The following is a 19,082-nucleotide window of genomic DNA, read 5'->3' on the forward strand; positions in this document are numbered from 1 at the left end:
AATGACTGGCAAGATGATGAAAAAATTAAAAACTCTGCTCAGTAAGCAAAACCAAGCAGTAAATACAAGCACAAGGACTAACCATCTTTGTCCCTTTCATCTGTACTACTATTTGAAAGCTAAACTGCATATTAGGTAAAATATTCTGTTACTGTCAAAATTGTATTATGGGCAAAAGAGTGTACACCTTATGGACAAAGTGAAAAAAGTATTACTGATTTAACATTTCTTTATTACCCCCACCTTTCACCAAGCTGAAGCACAGGACAGGTCAAAGTCTAGTTGTTTGACCACTGTTACATAAGGCACAGCCACGTCAAGTAAAACCTGAGATTCTGCTTTACCAGGTCAGCACAAAAGTCTGTTGCATTTTACTACATTTTGCATTCATGCTTTCTATTTGACCACATTACTGAATCCCTTCATTCACTATATGCAGTATATAAACCCGAAAAAGTAGAATTAATTGGCATAAAAAATATAAACCTATTTCTGAATTCTCAGATTAGAAGTAGCTCTCACTTTTTAATAGTCAATAGTCTGCTTGCTGATTATTTGATGTTGCCTACAGATCTTTTTATAATGTTCTGTAAACTCTTCACCTGATTCTATAGGTAAGTATGAAACACAGGTGTGTGTGCTATATGGGACTAGAAGTGCAGCCCTGTTAACTGTACCTCCTATGCATTATTTCATTTTTATTTTTGTAAAGTGTCATCAAAATATTTCAAACTGAATTTGCCTTTCTCTCCTTAAACTAAATGCTCAAGTGAATCAGGTATGAAAGTTACACCAAGGCGACAAGAAAATCTTCACATACTGTCTGATCCCTCCCAGGAATCACAAAGCACTTCATGAAGTAGTTCACTCAGTAAAGCCATTCAAAGCGCCCAGCTACCAGTGAGAAAGGTGGGAATTTAACTATATTTGATACACTGGAAGGATAGACTTACCCATTTATTTGAACTCATGCTAAAATAGAGTTCCCTACTCAGTGCATGCAGCTTTCATGTGCTTAAAGAATATTATGACACTGAAAGCCAGATAAACCGGAACTGTGTTCCACACTAGTACCTTTGGTACAGAGACATGCAGGAACAAACTGCCACCTGCACATCAGCACACAGTTCTCTCATGGAATTCCTGCTGGTCAGTTCAGCTACTGTTTCTACAGCCAGCATTAGACTATGCCCCATAATGAACTGCTGATGTCCCCATGTCAACATGGAAAGCTGGCACTAAAAACTGCTCATGGAAGTAAGTTAGTAAATTACAAGAGGCATATAAATAAGGACTAAGAGAAATCAGCTTCCTCCAGGGAAAGTACACAGTTACAGGTGTCAGGCAAAAGTACAGCAAAGCTCTGAAATACAAAACACATCTGCACCTAGGTTGTGGATTTAGTTAGCCTAATTCTTCATGACAAAAAGGGGGTGTACCTCCCATTGGATAGAACTCTGATTATTCATACCCTACACATGCAATTACATAAAAGGCTGCACACTTGACTAAACAAAATTCTGCTTTGACAGCTGTTAAAAATAATCAGTGAGAAAATGTGCATCTTATATCTACAGGACTACAACAGAAATCTTCGTGTCAAAGGCAGACCACTGTGACTTCTACATAAACCCAGCAGGTTTATATGCTGACGTCTTAATTCCCTGCACAAGAACGGAACAAGAAGGTCGCTGTGATATTTGCTGTACAAGAGCAACGTTCTTTCTGCAGCCTTTCCTGGCAGATGCCAGTTTGCCTTCCTGCGTTCGCACACACAATTCATTTCACAGGCACTGAAATGCCTGTTGCAACCAAGTATGAAACTAAATATGAAAGCATAAAAATAAATCAATACCGTCCCAGGATAGCTATGCAAAAATAAAATGTTCACACATTGAAAACTAAACAATAAATGCATTTTTACTGTGATATAAATTGTAATAACAAAGGAAACTGCTAACTCTTTAAAATACTCAAACTGTTGTATTTAGATAGTGGGTTTTATGGAGATTAAGAATAGCATCATGGCTATAAAAATGAGTGGCTGCATTTGATTCTTGGGCTAATACATTAACTGATCATACGGACTGAAAAGATTTACTCTGAAGAACATTCAGTTCAGAATATTTCAGAAGAAAGTCAGAATATGAAAACCCTGGTTCTACACCACGGTAGTTGGGGAGGTTTTGTGGGTGAAGGTCTAAGAGAAACCAGAAGAGCAAACCAGAACTGCTCACATGTGTTTTCTTATCAGAATGTAAATGTAATGGAATGTCAGAATGGTTTTATATCAAGACAAATACTGGGCAAAATTAGTGGCAAGTTGTTGAGAGGCACGAGGAAGCTCATGAAGAACTACTGTGCATAGCCACTTCTCCCTGTAAACTGGGATTTGTACTAGGTACAGCTAAGGAAGAAAGAACTGAAGCTGATAATTTCATGTGTTTCCTAATTATGATGCACTAGCACCTTAAAAAAACATTCCTGTTCAAGATCCTCCTGTAGTACCAAAACATTACTTAATTCTTTTATGAGAGTATTTACATAAGAGGCAATGAAATGCTAAATTGCAATCTATGGCGTTGACTTCTTATGCTAAAACAAAATGTAATGATGGAAGGAGGTACACATTTCTCATAAAAAGATTTAAATTTTACGAAACAGGCAAACTCTGATTTTTAGTTGTTGTTACTCATTTTACTCAGTTCTATGGTTAAAATAATTATTTTCATTTCATGCCTATTTCATTATTTTAATTTCACCCTATTTCATTAACAGGGCAAAAAAAGAAAACTCAAAAATGTCCACGTACCAAATGAAATGTTACTTTCCTACATAACACATGTTTTCTCATTAAAAAAAGGCATTTTTTATTTTTTTTCTTACATTTCTTCACATTACTGTTTATATGACCATGCAGACAATGTATTTTCAAATAGAAATCAAACAAGTAAGTAGACATAAACCCTCTGTCATTCATTCAGAGCTAGGCCAGTAGATCAATCCTCTTGAAGACTGAAGACTCCACTATGAAATTAAGAGAAAACAGTAACCACAGATGACTTCAGGCAAAATCAGGCTGAGAAATTAGGTTGCCATAACTGCTATTTGAAAAATTAGGTTGCCATAACTGCTATTTGAAATAATCACTGGATTGTTTCTTTTATATGGATCTAGACCCATTTGCAAGAAACCATGTATCTTCCAACCATGATTAGGTTATTACTGCTTTGAAAAGTGTCGACTGACATGATGTAGCTATAGCTGATCCAGAAATGCCCATAAAGAATATAAACTGAAAGTATAATTTATCAGTATAAAAGTATCGAGTAATATCAAAAGGCAAACAACTGACAATAACACCCACGCTTTCTTCCAGCAACAAACCTAATCCTGCACCTTATACCCAGTATTCCAAAACCTACTTAGTTAGGTGTAAAAGCTCTGGCACACCGGTAGCATGACTCTAAAGCACACTTAGAGAATGCCACAGTACTTTTCAGGCCAGCCTTGTAGTTAAAACAAACATGGTTGGGGTTTGGTATTTTTTTTTTCCTCTTTAATGAGAGCTTCCTAATTATTAGGTAGTAGCAGGAACAGCCTAATTATTAGGCTACTCTCAACATGGAAATACCCTCCTCCTTTGAAACCAAATACTTTTGCAGAGAAGACTTCAAGACAGATGGAAGGAAGGAAAATAGAAGCAATACTGCCTCAGAGATAAGGGGCAATACTTTGTCTGGTTTCACAACAGAACATTTGTGTCTTCTTTTTTTAATCTAACAACTGTTTCAATATTCTTCTACCTCTTGCTCGATGAAACAGGATTTAATGTCGTTAAAGTCTGGTAAAACAGCTGTTCTAATTTTAGGGCCATGATGCTTTTAAACAACACCAAGAAAAAGGATACCAATTAAAATAGAACAACACTTACCTGATGAGATGTCTATTCGGTTCTTCTTCACTTGTGTGACATTGATATGGACACTGACTTTGCCCTCATTTATGTCGATCTCAACGTTCCCCAGGTCATCTGCAAAGTTGCTGAAGACAAGAAGTCCATTGGGGTTCCAGGTTCGGAAAAGGAAACTGACTGAAAACAGGTCCTGGCTTGGACGACCAGGAACCTCAAGGTAACTGGTTGCATTGAAAAAGACAGGCACTGTATGTGGCTCCACGCAAGAAAAACTTAAATTTCCCTAAGTAAAACACAAGAAAAGAAGCAAAAACATAAGCAAAATATAAGACTCCACTACATTCGTAGCTACCTCTAGAAAAGTATTCTAGGTTGTATTAAGCCTTGACTACTGTGATTGATGAAAGTTGCATGTACAAATGTGCTATTACTATTATTATTGTTATTGTTGCTATTACAGTGTTGTTGCTGATGTTTCTGTTTTGTCTAGCAATGACCCCCCTGTATTTTGTTCTGAACAAGTACACAGTAAGAGGCAGTCTTCGCCCTACACATTTAAAGTCTAAGATAAAGATTAGATAAAAGCAGTAAAATTCCAAATCCAAAGATGAAGAAATTAATCACAGAGAAACTCCAGCTTGTTTGTGGCCACCAAAGATGCCTACAACAGAGCACTAATTCCTTGTTTTACAAAAATGAAATAAAGCTTTCCAAATACCATTATATCAATGTGTTAATCAATACAATACATGAAGTTGTGAAAGGACATAATACCTCATGAAGAGCCAGCCTCTCTGTTGTGTTTTCTACTAGATAATACTAGATAAACTAATAATTCATTTCATTAAATAGAAGGATTTGGAGTACATGATCACGATCAATACCTAATGTTTGTAGTAACTCAGTAATTTTCTCTGTAAAAGAAACTGCAGTTTTCACACTGTAAAATTTTACTTTCTGGGACACTGACAAAAATCTAGTCAACTTTATTGATTGCAAGGCTTTAAAATAGCTTACGCATAAAGGCCAGTAGAACTAGTATCAACCAGATTACCGACTTGGCAGCCTCCATCATCAGTTAAGAAACACTGATGTTTGCAGTTAATAGGGAACTAGAGATTTCTTCATACTGATCTCCTAAAGGATTCACTCCTATCTTTATCATAAAACCTCGCATTATAAACCATGTTCTTTTCATACACCTGTGTTTCACAGGTAACAGAAAACAGCCAAGAATTTAGGAAAATAATCAGCTAAAACAAGTATAGGAAACTTTTAAATTACAGTGTGATGAGCAAAAGTACAACTATTGTCTCAGAAAAGGCAAAGGACATCCACTTAACTCCTTTGTTGCAAAGGTGCTTGGCTATTCTGAGTGGGGTTTTTTGTTTAAAAATTGTCTAGAGATTGTAAGTTTCCAGCCAACTAACTCATCTGTTTGACTAGTTTTAGTCTCAGTATTTCCAACTGTGCTACAGAATATTTTTGCTTCAACCACAGATTTTAAATACAGAAAATAATAAGCTGGAGTGTGACATAAATACCCTCTGCAACCCTTTGTTAACATTCTACAGTCACAACTACAGTGATGACTCCTGCTACACAGTCCTGTGGAGACACAGAAGGCAGCAGCAATTCATAAGAGCTGACATCTCACAGTTCAGTTAGATTCCAATTAAGTAATGCTCAGAAAGCATTTTATTAGACATTTTTAAGAGTTTCTTTTTCTGCCTTGTTACCGAGAGGAACTAACAATTTCCTCATAACAAGGCGGCTTTCATATCTAACTGACACTCTCCTGTCATCCAGATGCTTTGGGTACGTGCACGTGTAACACCTATAAATGTTAACGGCACTAAATGCATTCAAATCCTTTTTCACACCATCACCAGCCTGACCGCATAAAAGATTTCTTGAGGAAGTTAAGATACAATTCCTATTTCTTTGCTACTTAGTATTTTCCCTACTGAACTACTCATTAATCTGAACGGGATTATCAATTCCCTCTTTGACTGTGAAATACAGCCCATCTGATATAGTTCACTCATTAGGTCAAAGTCAAGAGTTAGAACTAATCTGCAGTTTGTCTCTATAAAGACATCCCTGTTTTTCAAAGAGACATAGATCCTTTACTACAGATTCAGAGTTTCTTGCTGAATAGTTCTCTGGGCAATGACATCTCATAGTCAAAAATATACTGGCCATTTATATTGAAACTACTGGTCTTAACAGAGAATTTTTCATAGTACATTGGAAGGGAAATGGTAAAAAGACCTTAATTTGGGCCTCATGAGCTTTGTATAATGATCTTTTATCCGTCTTGAAAATTAGCTTCATGTTTACTTCTTATAAACTAATTTTTCTTACCCACAATCAGATATTACCCCTTGTGGAACTACTACCGGGTCTTAAATCCTTTCCCAATTAATAGAGCTACTGGCTGAATACATTGCTCCCAAATGAGAAGTAATGGGTTTGTTAAGACTGCAATACCTGTTAAATAAGGCTCATACCTTACAGGCAATGTATGCTGATGTTTATCGTGTTATTTCAGTACTTTTTATCAAAATACCTTATTATTAATCTTTAAGCTTAACACAATCTTCACTCAATAAAAATAATTTAATGAAAAGAGTCATCTTAAGTTTGTATATGACTGAACTTAGTAATACAGGGCACAGGAGTTGCAGAATTGGGTGGAGCATAGACCTAAGTGGGTGTAAAAATGAAGGGTAGCAAATACGATTCTCCCCACCAGTTTTCAGTTACAGGCTTTAAAAGAGTGGAGTCTGTTCTGTAGAAGCTAAATCAAATCAGTATTCACACTGCTTGCTCTTAATATACCTCTGGATGGGTTTGATAAAGTGACTACATTCCTAAACTCAAATTTCTCTGGGCTGCTTCTTGTTAGCTGCATATTCTAGCCTCTTCTCACTAGTGGTGTAAGGGTCAATATTCTTCACTTACACAAGATAATGAAATTCCTACAAGGCTTGTTATATTTTAGTAGAAAATACAGAAAAGATAGTCTGGAAGATTGTTTACAAGCACGTTTCCTGTTTCTGTCTTAGTCCTGAGTCAAGCTGTATACAACAGTGAGCACCTACTATGCTAGTTAGTCACTGCCAATTCTTGTTTGCAACTTGGTTCAGAAGAAAAGCAGACCCTTCTATTCTCTGTCTTGATTGTTCTTTTCCCCTAACTCTCCCTTTTGGGCATCTTTATAATTTGTGTCATTTATCTTCTATGAAAACAAGTCAGGCTCAACTAATAAGAACAATAACTGCTTATGACCATTCATCTGATTCATTCTCCCCAGTAAATCATTGCCATCTTATCAGTTACAAAGGATTGCAATTTTTCCCCCTTATTTTTACTCTCTAAAAGAAATACACTATTAAAGTCAGTGATGGACTTCCTTTAAGTTTAAAGTACTTTAAATTGTCTTTACATCCTTACTCTTCAGTAAAGAGATGCCTTGTGGCGCATTTTTTGCTCATATACCTATGTATATGAGACCTAAAAAAAAAATCAAGATTATCATCTTATTATCATCGTTGATTCTCTGGGCCTCCTCATTCTGTAAAATTAACTTGTCAAGTCCCTTTCACTATGTGATTTCTGAAATTCAACTGCCTGTATCTAAGAATAGTTTTTCTTCTGCCACACACCTCTTTAACATCCTTCTTCCCTCTGTTTTTTCCCCCACCTTATGATGCTTCTCATCACCATACTGATTACTCTGCCTGTGTTGGCCTCTTCAGTCAACTGCTAAGGGAAGTCTCATGGGAAAGTGTACTAGGCGGTAAAGGGGCTCAAGATAGTTGGTTAGCATTCAAGGACCGCTTCTTCCAAGCTCAGGATCGGAGCGTCCCAATGAGTAGGAAGTCAAGTAAGGGATCTAGGAGACCGGCGTGGTTAAACAAGGAGCTGCTGGGCAAACTCAAGTGGAAAAGGAGAATCTATGGATTATGGAAGGAGGGGCTGGCCGCTTGGGAGGAATATAGGACAGTTGTTAGAGGATGTAGGGAGGCAATTAGGACAGCTAAGGCCTCCTTGGAACTCAATCTTGCTAGTCGGGTTAAAGACAATAGAAAGGGCTTCTTCAAATACATAGCAAATAAAACTAAAACAAGAGGCAATATACGCCCACTGCTGAACGAAGTGGGTACCCTGGAGACAGAGGATATAAAGAAGGCAGAGGTGCTGAATGCCTTCTTTGCCTCTGTCTTTACTCCTGCAGACTCTCCCCGAGGGCCCCGGATTTCTATAGCCCCAGAAGGAGTCAGGACAAAGGAGGAGTTTGCTTTGGTAGATGAGGATTGGGTTAGGGATCAGCTATGCAAACTGGACATCTGTAAATCGATGGGTCCGGATGGAATGCACCCACGGGTGCTGAGGGAGCTGGCGGAGGTCATTGCTAGGCCACTTTCCATCATCTTTGGTAAGTCGTGGGAAATGGGCGAGGTGCCTGAGGATTGGCGGATGGCAAAGGTCACACCAATCTATAAGAAGGGCAAGAAGGAGGACCCGGGTAATTATAGACCGGTCAGCCTTACCTCCATCCCTGGAAAGATGATGGAACAACTTATTCTTGACTCCATCACTAGGCATATCAAGGATGAGGGGGTCATTAAGAACAGCCAACATGGTTTTATGAGGGGGAAGTCATGTATGACCAACCTTATAGCCTTCTATGAGGAAGTGACTAGGTGGAGGGATGATGGTAGAGCGGTAGATGTAGTTTTTCTTGATTTCAGTAAGGCATTTGATACTGTCTCCCACAGCATCCTCATAGATAAGCTAAGGAAGTGTGGGCTTGATGATCAAGTAGTGAGGTGGATCGAGAACTGGTTGAAAGGAAGAAGGCAGAGAGTTGTGGTCAATGGCGCAGAATCTAGCTGGAGGTCTGTGACTAGTGGAGTTCCTCAGGGGTCGGTGCTGGGACCGGTGCTGTTTAATATTTTCATCAATGACCTGGATGAGGGAACTGAGTGCACCCTCAGCAAGTTTGCTGATGACACAAAACTGGGAGGAGTGGCCGACACACCAGAGGACTGTGCTGCCATTCAGCGAGACCTGGACAGGCTGGAGAGTTGGGCGGGGAGAAACTTGATGAAATTTAACAAGGGCAAGTGTAGAGTCTTGCATCTGGGGAAGAACAACCCCATGTACCAGTACAGGTTGGGGGTTGACCTGCTGGAAAGTAGTGAAGGGGAAAGGGACCTGGGGGTCCTGGTGGATAGGAGGATGACCATGAGCCAGCAATGTGCTCTTGTGGCCAAGAAGGCAAATGGCATCTTAGGGTGCATTAGAAAGGGAGTGGTTAGTAGGTCAAGAGAGGTTCTCCTCCCCCTCTACTCAGCCTTGGTGAGGCCGCATCTGGAATATTGCGTCCAGTTCTGGGCCCCTCTGTTCAAGAAGGACAGGGAATTGCTTGAAGGAGTCCAGCGCAGAGCCACAAAGATGATTAAGGGAGTGGAACATCTCCCTTATGAGGAGAGGCTGAGGGAGCTGGGTCTCTTTAGCTTGGAGAAGAGGAGACTGAGGGGTGACCTCATCAATGTTTACAAATATGTGAAGGGTAGGTGTCAGGATGATGGAGCTAGGCTTTTTTCAGTGATATCCAGTGATAGGACAAGGGGCAATGGGTGTAAACTGGAACATAGGAAGTTCCACGTTAACATCAGGAAGAACTTCTTTACTGTAAGAGTGACAGAGCACTGGAACAGGTTACCCAGGGGGGTTGTGGAGTCTCCTACACTGGAGATATTCAAGGCCCGCCTGGACAAGTTCCTGTGTGATGTACTGTAGGTTACCCTGCTCTTGCAGGGGGGTTGGACTAGATGATCTTTTTAGGTCCCTTCCAACCCTTGGGATTCTGTGATTCTGTGATTCTGTGTTCCACACCATTACATTTGTCTGTCTTGCCTCTTCATACAATACACCATTTAGGGCAGGGTGTGCCTACTGTTGTGGGTTTGTACAGGATCTGATACAATGGAGCTTTGATCTTTGTTGGATTGCTTAAGTGCCATCATCATAAACATGATTAACAACAACAGTGCTCTCAATGTAATCTATTTTTCATGGTAAATCAGACTAAGAACTAGGAGGAAAAAAAACCCTTTTGTAAGAAACATAAAAATCCATGTTGATTTAGTTAGATTAAAATTGATTTTGCTTTTGAAGAGCTGAAGCAATTTAAGTAATTCTACTGAAAACAAAGCTCACTTCTATTTTTATAGCCATTCTTAGAATTGGAAATCAACAGCACCATCAAATTAAGCTAGCATGCCATAGTCTCCTGATGTAGCACTAACGCTACCGAAGCGTCTTATGTGGAGTTTACTTTCATGTTACAGGTAACAATTCTAAAAACAAACAAAGAAACAAGCAAATAAAAACCAGAGATAATCTGTCATAGCTAGCAGGACTGAAAATTCTATGTCACACCTGTGAAAGGATAGGAATTGCACTACAGAAACCTCTTAAGCAACACTTCTGCTCCGAAAGAGGTTTAGAGAATATGTTCTACTAACTCGCAGTGGGCTTGACTGTGTGAAATGGAAAGACTGCTTCTGTACAAAGATGCTTGAAAATCATGGTTACTTTACAAGCTTAAAATGTACTGCAGACAGGAAATCATACGTAATTTGGGGAAAAAAAGTTAAGCCAAAGATTCTGGAGTTCCTGCAACTGGCTCAAAAAATTCTAGAAGTGGAGTCTTCCTTCATGGCACGTGTACCATGCTCTTTGCCTGTGAGAACACTGAAGAAGTTAATGTACAGAAAAAGTTCTAACTGCCAGGCTGTATTACTGAGTTTGTACAGGCAAACACCACATACTCAGAATTATCCTTCGTGTTACCTTGACCATCTAGCCATATTGTTCATATGTAAGAATATGTATAGTAAAACTTCAGTATTACTATGTATAGTAATTATTCAGTATTAAAATATGCACAGTAATGCTTCAGCATTATTAATCAAGGAGTAAGCAAATAATAATCAATCCTTTGGACTTTATCATCGCTGCATATGTACATCTTTACTCTTTACTACTTAAAGAGAAAAGCAATAGTGGAACCATACATATAGTTAGCAGCAGTCTGTGAATACTGTAAACTTGTGTAGGAGAAAGTCTTGAACAACTTATTCAGACTGTCTCAAATTCATGGCAATAATACATTTATTTCTTACTCACATCGCCTTTGTGTGCAGGCAAGAAATTTTAGGAACACTTAGAGCCTTAAAAATACAGTAATTAAAGTACATTCTTTTTTAATCGCTCTGCCCATAAAGTCACAAGTTTGAACATGAAAGAAACCATGAACGCTTAAGCAAGAGAAAAAGATAGAATAAAATGCTAATAAGCTGTATAATGTTATTAAGCTAAATAATGATTTCCAAGTCTAATGTATCAAGGCTTTTCAGAGTTACCAGAAAGGCCTGTAGAACGACTTCTGCAATCCAACTAGCTCTGCAGGGATGGTGGATACCGGAGTTTAAAGCCACAAGAAAGCTGCAATTGATTTAATAATAAAGCTTGTCTGTGCTGGTTTTGGACTACTATAATTTGGGAGGAAAGGAAAGAAGTGCTTACTGGTTCAGCTTATTTTCTTTCAAAAAGTAATTATCTGATACTGAAAGTTAATTCTGGAAGGATGAAATGGGACCCCAGAAATAAAATGCTCAGACATAATAATAAAAAAGAAGCCACAAATGTACATACAGTAAGATCCTTGGGTACGTGATAAAATTTGGTTTGTGTTCTCTATCATTCCAGTATAACAGAAGGATACCAGCTACACAACTCACAAACCTTCTAGTCTCCTTTGATAGAGAAGCAGAAGTGTAGATAACCATTAAATTATGCTCTTACCACATTAGAAGGTTCCAATTTCTTCCTTTTGGCAAGGTCAGTGATATTATTGCCATTGTAGTTGATGCTCTCCATGCAGCCTTTGAAATTCTTCCTACTGTTAGAACTTGGCTTCCCAGAAAACGGCATGCCTCCAAAGGTTATCTTTAAATGAAACAGAAAATGGCAGATAGTTACTGGAGGGCAAAGACTTTTACACAAATTTGCTGCAGATGTATTTTCTTTCTTTGAACACTCGAACACAGTGAATGAGAGAGCTGGCAATACTGCTTGCAGAAAAGGGAAGTATCAAATAAGCACTCCAAAAGCATGAGAAAAATCTGTAATGAATTTCTGATTGCAAACATTTATGGTAGTAAATCCCAATTATTATTACAATTGTCCAGATAGACATCACGGTTATTCATATATCAACTGGTCTTCTGATTGCTACTGAACAACATGCATCTGAAACAAAGAACTTAGAATAAATGTCCATTCCAGTATTTTTCTGGACAAGAGTAGACACGGAATTAGCTGGATAATTTGATTCAAATCATTCACTCAGTTCTAACTGTGTGCCAGAGCTCAGACTACAACACAGCAGCAGTGGGCTCCAATACCATTTGTTTCCTTTAAAGCTTATATATCTACTTCAGCAGCATTTTACAGAATCACATAGTTAAAAATGCTCTTCTGTGTTAGACAGAAGCACTTCCCACCACTGAGAACATGCTTTTATGATGTAGTTATAGTCAATGAGGAGTTACCACATGACTTCCGTAGGCCGAATGAGCTCCATGGAGATGAAGACAACCACTGCAAAGACTCAGCCATCAAAGTCAAACAGGGATTGTTTTTCTCTTAATGCTGAATTTCATTACCCTAAAACACTGGGTTATCCAGAATCACTACTGCTAAAGAATGAAGAAAACCAAGTGGTTTAGTAACTAAAAATGTTCATCTCATGAAGTCTCTCCCTGTCACTCCATAGAGACTATACAGTTCTCTACCACATTAGGGTCTTTTCTGAAATGTTTGGAAGTGAATAAATGCTACATGTTTTCATTAATGTTTTGCAGCCCAAATGTGAAGAATAAGTGACTTGTGATATTAATCCCTGCAATCTATGTTAAATATTTATGTCCAATAGATGATGGCATAAATAGCAATGACACCTAGTCTTCCTGTCCCACAGATGCTCACAAAAATGACCACTTACAATCTGCTGTTGAGGTTTGGCAGACCCAAGCTTTTAAATATTATTCATTGTAATTCCATTTGTTATTACTGAGAGCAGGAAAACACAGCTCTAGGGACACATTTTCCATTTTAAAAGCATGTAAGATATCACTTTCTATCCCAAAGAGGAGGTTTTGACTTGGCATATAAAAAGAACTAAAGCTATACAGCTGAAAACCTGAATCTTCATGAACAGCACACACCAGCCATGTGGAAGCATTTTCCAGGACACATCCCCAGGTAATATAAAGGGACATGACTTTAGAGAAGACACAGCACTTTACATGAACTGGAGAACGTGACTGTAACATTTTAGTGGCTGTTAAACCATTACTGTTAATTTCTTTTGTATGTTGTAGCCATGTTTGGACAACAGAAAATGGAAAGGTAAGCATTTTGAAGGAAAGGACTGAAACTGCAAAACCCACGAACCATGACATTAAGTTAAGGACTCATGAGGATTTTGTTTTTTGATCTTGAAATGCAATCGAAACTGATGTTTATTCCTTTTCTGTGATTACTTAACATTTCTGAATGTAACCTCAAAGCTTATTCTGATGAAAAATTATTTTCACTCTTTCAGATTTAGCCACCGTGATTATTTTACCACAAGGGCAACACATTGAAATTTCATCTGTGGTAACGAACTCCAAAACCAGTGAGATAATTGAGAGGAAAGAATGAGAAGAGGTTAAGGCTCCTGCATTTGGATGAACCACGGAAACAAGTATCCATACCCATTCAAGTAAGTTCCATTAAACGTTAAGAGACTGAAATGTACCTTTGAGAACTGTCAGTGAGGCCTCTAATGTCAGAGAAGAGAGGAAGGTGAATCTCCTGGATCCTACTCTTACTAGGCGTAGTGTATTAATCATGTAAACATGCATACACACACACACACACACATACATATTTGCATATGTGTGCGCATGTGTGTGTATATATATATGGGGGTATCTATATATTTAAATTGCCCAGCCCTGGCTTGTAATATTCAGTCTAACTTTTCTGTAGTTCACTCCTTGAAAATCTGTAATAAAATCTATTCATGTGAGTTTTCGGAAGCCCGATTCAGACGTTTAGTGCTCAATAAATAACAGAAGTATAGGCAAATTTGCTCATTATTTTCTCATTCTAATGCTACCAAAGAAGGCATTCATAAAGATTTGTTGGGATATAAGTAAAATTATTCATTTATAATAAAATTTTTTTTTTAAACATTCACATTATACTCTTGATCAAAAGATCATAAAACTATCAATATGCAAGTTAATGTTGATGCCCTCTCGGTGTTCGAAAAGTTGCAACCACATAAACACATGTACTTGGCTCATTAGAAACAGTAAAGAAAATCATTATACACAGTTTGTAATAAGCAACATGCTGAAGTTTGAATAACAATTTAGAGGAACCAAACAAGTTCACAGTAGCAGAAGCAGAGTGTAATCAAACAACAAATCCATGTCTCATTTTTACCAACACTTGTGTGCATTAATCTGACAGATTAAACAAAAGTTTTCGTAGGACTCACGTAACTCTTTACTGCTTCTTTATCTAATGAAGTTACTGATGGTGTATTTGTGAAAATGCAAGGAACTACCTACCTAGGAAAGATCAAGATCCATATAGTAAAAAGGCTCTCATCTGCTTGCTTTGCTAAATAAAAATACTAATTGTCACCACAGAATGAGATTCTTTTTTTGATTTCGGTGAAAAACTATCACCTGAATGCAACAGCAGATTGTACGATGTTTCTTTAATTTAGTTCCCACTTAGAGCAGCTGCTTTTACAGCTAAGCTTGCTGAGTAACATAGATCTCTCATTTAAAAACAAATGGCTGAGATGACTTTTCCACCAGATGAAATCTGGTAGGCTAATGAAGAGAAACTTAATTTACACTTAAAAGAGAACAATGCAGAAAAGAATATTTCAGGAAATATTAGGGAAAAATAATAAAAATAAACGTACAAAAAAGGTCCCAAAACATTTTAAATTATATTCCTTTTCTTTTCTTATTGGACTAATCTTTATAAAGCCAGTTGAATGAAAACAAGTTTCAATGTCTACCTCATAATCCAGGTCCAAGTAATCAAATTCTCCATTGGTTCTGAAGTGCTGCATGTGTCTGTCTAGGGTGAGATTGATGTTTCTCCCGTGGCGCTCTATGATGATGGAGTGCCAGTGGTGATCATCCAAGAGGCTGCCTGTCATCACAGACGTGTGGCCATAAATAGAGCCAAGCTGGTTGCTGCCTAACATGAGAATAGAAACAACAGCAATTCTCACCTCATACCAGTCAACCAAACATCTTCCTCTTGCTCTGTCAATATTTCACCTGAATCATACCAGACACATAATAAGCTGGAGAAAGTCAGTCCACTATGAAGCTGAGATCTGCCCAGTGAAGAGTTGCTGCCATAAGTACAAAGAGCTAAACCAAACACAACAGGTATCTGATCAGTGAGCTGTATAAACACTTATCTGTAACAGTAGTTATATGGAGGTGAACCAGAGAAGCAGTACCAACTTTTCAGTCATAAAGATGTTTTCATCTAGGGAATGCTAGGGGATTTCTGCATTTTTAGCCCTACACTACAGCAATGAAAAGCTGTCACCTCTGGGCCAGGACCTGAGATTCCCTGGAACTGTACTGACCTATGACTTTTGAGGAGGACATGGTGCCTGATAACAGACTTTGGTAACAGCCTTTTCAGCTTAAGTTCTACACTTTGTAGGCCCTGCCAGTATAGCTACACCAGTGAGTGTATAGGAAAAGACTTAGTGCAGGCTGAGCTAACAGTAGCAAAAACTGTCTTCTGCTAACATAGCTTATTTCAGCCTTCCCTCCTGCAGCAACCTTCTTATTCTGGAAATCAGACTACTGGCAAGAGTACAGTTTTGGAGTTCTTGGCTGTGTTTTCCAGGGGCTTTTGCCAGTGCAGCTATGCCTCTTTGCAATCTGACTGACATAGCTAAGCCAGCAAAGACAGAGAGCATGCATCTCAGCTGAAGCAGCAAATGACTAATACAGCAGTAAGTTAAAAAAAATTGCTGCATTGCCCAATAACTCAGTACAATCTTCCATGTTGTGAATACATGAGGACCTAAGGCATTTCTGGATCTGAGAATTTCTTGCCATCAAGCATGCCTGCAACTCAGACATTAAGGTTTGTGCATGTTGCTAACACGTTCTGGCAAATCACGTTTCCATGGCTTAAGACATTACTCCCCTACAAATGACCACACTGCCTTTTTGCTGAAGGCCAATGACCAACAGCTGTTGGTTAAAAACTACGTAAAGAAATCAAACCACGCATGAGCCTTAATTTCTTCAATTCAAAGTCAAATCCAGGGCAAAGTGAAACCTAAATCAAACCCTGCCTCCCCATTCCTCCTCTGCCTCCATCCCCTATGTTTGAAACTATGCCTCTGGATTTCACCAGGCAAAAGGAACACGTTTGTCCACTGACTGGTGCAAACACAATACACCCTCAGAAAGAGGAAGAATAACACCACAAAACATTACTTTTATTACTTTTGTCTATTGAATGTGTGTCACAGGGCCCATTCTGATTTATCTGTCTAATGATTCAGGATCATCCCCACCAAGCACATATATGGAAGTTGCAATAGCTTATTAAGACAGACTGAAGATTATGGAGAAACTGGAAATGAAGGGGTTAGTATTGCAAAAATAGCTAAATGCTATAGGAAGATATGCTTTCCTCCTCATCATCTGCTCACGTTGATCTTTCGAAAAAGGAGAAAATGCTAGCGGAAATAATTACTATTCAATGTAAATAACGAACAGAATAATTTACTCTTCACATGTCTGTAAGAGAACTAAAGAAAGCTTCATGGGACCTTTTTCTAAAACTCTCTTGTTTGAAGTTAAAAAAAAGCCCAAAGCAAACTGAAACCAGATAAATGTGTGTTTCTTCATAATAAATGTACTTTATAACTACAGTCACTCATGAGCCTGTAGTCATTCACTGGAAGGAAAAAAGGGTGCTGGAACTAATGTATACAGGATTTCATCATAAGATTGCCTGATAAACTGGCATGTCTTCCTTCTTAGTCCTCCTTCTCATATTCTAGGAAGGCTGCTGAACCTCAACTTCATGCGGTCTATTGCTGCCCAGATTGATACTTTTTTGCTGAAGGCTCCTAAGGGTGACCTTTGTTTCTCTAGCATTGACGATAGCATCCTTCTCTCACATAAAGCCACAGCTGAGGCCAAATGTAATTCTAGCCTGGCTTTTATGTTTGGTGCAAGTTCCTAGCTACAATATATTGGTGATCCTGTTTTTCTGTATAATCTTATTTTCACAGGAAAAAGGAAGGAATAGAACGAACAATCAAAAAAAAAAAAAATCATATACAAAGGGAGTGAGCATCATTTTCATCAAATTGCCTAATTAAATGATGTGGTTTACCATATTACTGTGGGGGAAAAAGGATGTAATATTTAACATAAATTTGTTGTGGGAGAGTTAAAAAGTACCCAAAACTAAACAACCAAAGCATACCTAAATTTAAACTTAGAACAAGCTTTGCTTTCTTCAGTTCCAAGGTGATATAGTCTCCTTGCTGTCCTTCTCCGTGGAAGATTACACCTTCGCTTTCAGAGGTCTTAAATTTCAGAGAGATGACATCTTTCAGTGTTTTCATTTTCTTGTTCCTGAATCTGTATGGTAACACTACATGGCCATCAAAATTGATAACATCAGCCCCTAAAGGAAAAAGCAAACAACATTGTTGATGAGTGACTATATTCCCATGGCCACAGGAAAATCAGATGTGCTGTATGTAGATTATACCTGGAGAGAACAAAAAACATCCAAGTGTGATATGCATTGTAAATATATTTTCTCTTGGCTATAATTTAATACTATAAAAAGTAGGAACCAAGCAGGACATAAATTTAATCCATAGCATATTAAAAAAGGCAGATTCAGGGGGATAAATACTACAGCTGTACTCAACATCTTCTTGTTTCTCTCAAATACAGTTGCTACCATACAAACTTTCCCAATTATAGTTAAAAAAGACAGACAAACTTCTGAGCAGTCATTAATAATTCATGTGATACCTCTTTAAAATCCAGTATAGGTATCTGTGAAGATTACAAGCAGTAAAACTTGAGCCCAAAGAAATTGCCTAGCAATTCTGAAAGATTCCTCAAGCTGTATGTGAACCATAGGCACAAACCTTGTTTAATTCAGTTTTATATGGAAATCTCATGTTAGCTATGCCCTTAAGTAATTTTGAGAAAAAACACAGGAAAAAAAAAATCTGTCATTTGGGCTAATTTTGGTCCAGGTTTGGCTTCGTTCTTTGTTCTTAGAACATATGTCAAACACTTATTTAAAAAATGCTTCCTTTCAACTAATCTCTGAAACAGTATTTTACACCCTGATTCAGAGAATAGCCCAACCAAACTTGTACATCCATCTTTGCCATGAGAATTTAAGAACCACCCGAACTGTCTGCTGAGTCAATTTTTAATACTGTTGGGACCTTAATTGCTATCAAAGAACTGCTTACGTCCAGCATCTGTACAGAATGCTTTTTCACATTCCATAATTTCCAGAAATACTTTTCACAGTGATAAAAGAGCTCTTTGAATGTCAAAGAAGACCATTTAATCAAGCTTCATGATGTTTAACATTTATTTTCTAGAGAAAAGTATATAAAACCACAACCAGCCTTTCATAAATGATATCTATTTCATTATTCAGTCAAAAAAATCCACAACACATCTTGTATTCATTAACTAAAACACACCCAATTGAGGCAGAGGCTCAAAGTCACGTTGATTCATGATGCCTATTCATACATCCTTACATCACTGAGCATAACAAGTTTTCAGATATAAAGACCAGCACATTATGCTTCCATCATTCAGGATTTTCCCCACAAAGCACTACTATAATAAATAGTCCTCTACTACTTCCAGGTCATTTGTTTTGCTGACACTATGAGCCTCTGCATGCTGATGTGGTATGTGATATCTGTTTCTGATTGACATAACCATTTGTCATCTGTACATCTCCAATA

General features: G+C 38.0%; 1 protein-coding gene across 1 annotated transcript in view; it reads right to left on the minus strand.

Moving 5' to 3' along the window:
* Positions 1-19,082, minus strand: part of CNTNAP2 (contactin associated protein 2) — a 1,034,819-nt gene that overhangs the window by 523,266 nt on the left and 492,471 nt on the right. The window contains exons 5-8 of the mRNA XM_065665653.1: positions 17,552-17,755; positions 15,090-15,274; positions 11,801-11,944; positions 3,935-4,199 (exon numbers count right to left, since the gene is read on the minus strand). Of these exons, the coding sequence (XP_065521725.1) occupies positions 3,935-4,199; positions 11,801-11,944; positions 15,090-15,274; positions 17,552-17,755 (798 nt within the window). The remainder of the gene's footprint in view (positions 1-3,934; positions 4,200-11,800; positions 11,945-15,089; positions 15,275-17,551; positions 17,756-19,082) is intronic.

This window comes from Lathamus discolor, chromosome 2, assembly GCF_037157495.1.
Source record: "Lathamus discolor isolate bLatDis1 chromosome 2, bLatDis1.hap1, whole genome shotgun sequence".
NCBI classification, from domain to species: domain Eukaryota; kingdom Metazoa; phylum Chordata; class Aves; order Psittaciformes; family Psittacidae; genus Lathamus; species Lathamus discolor.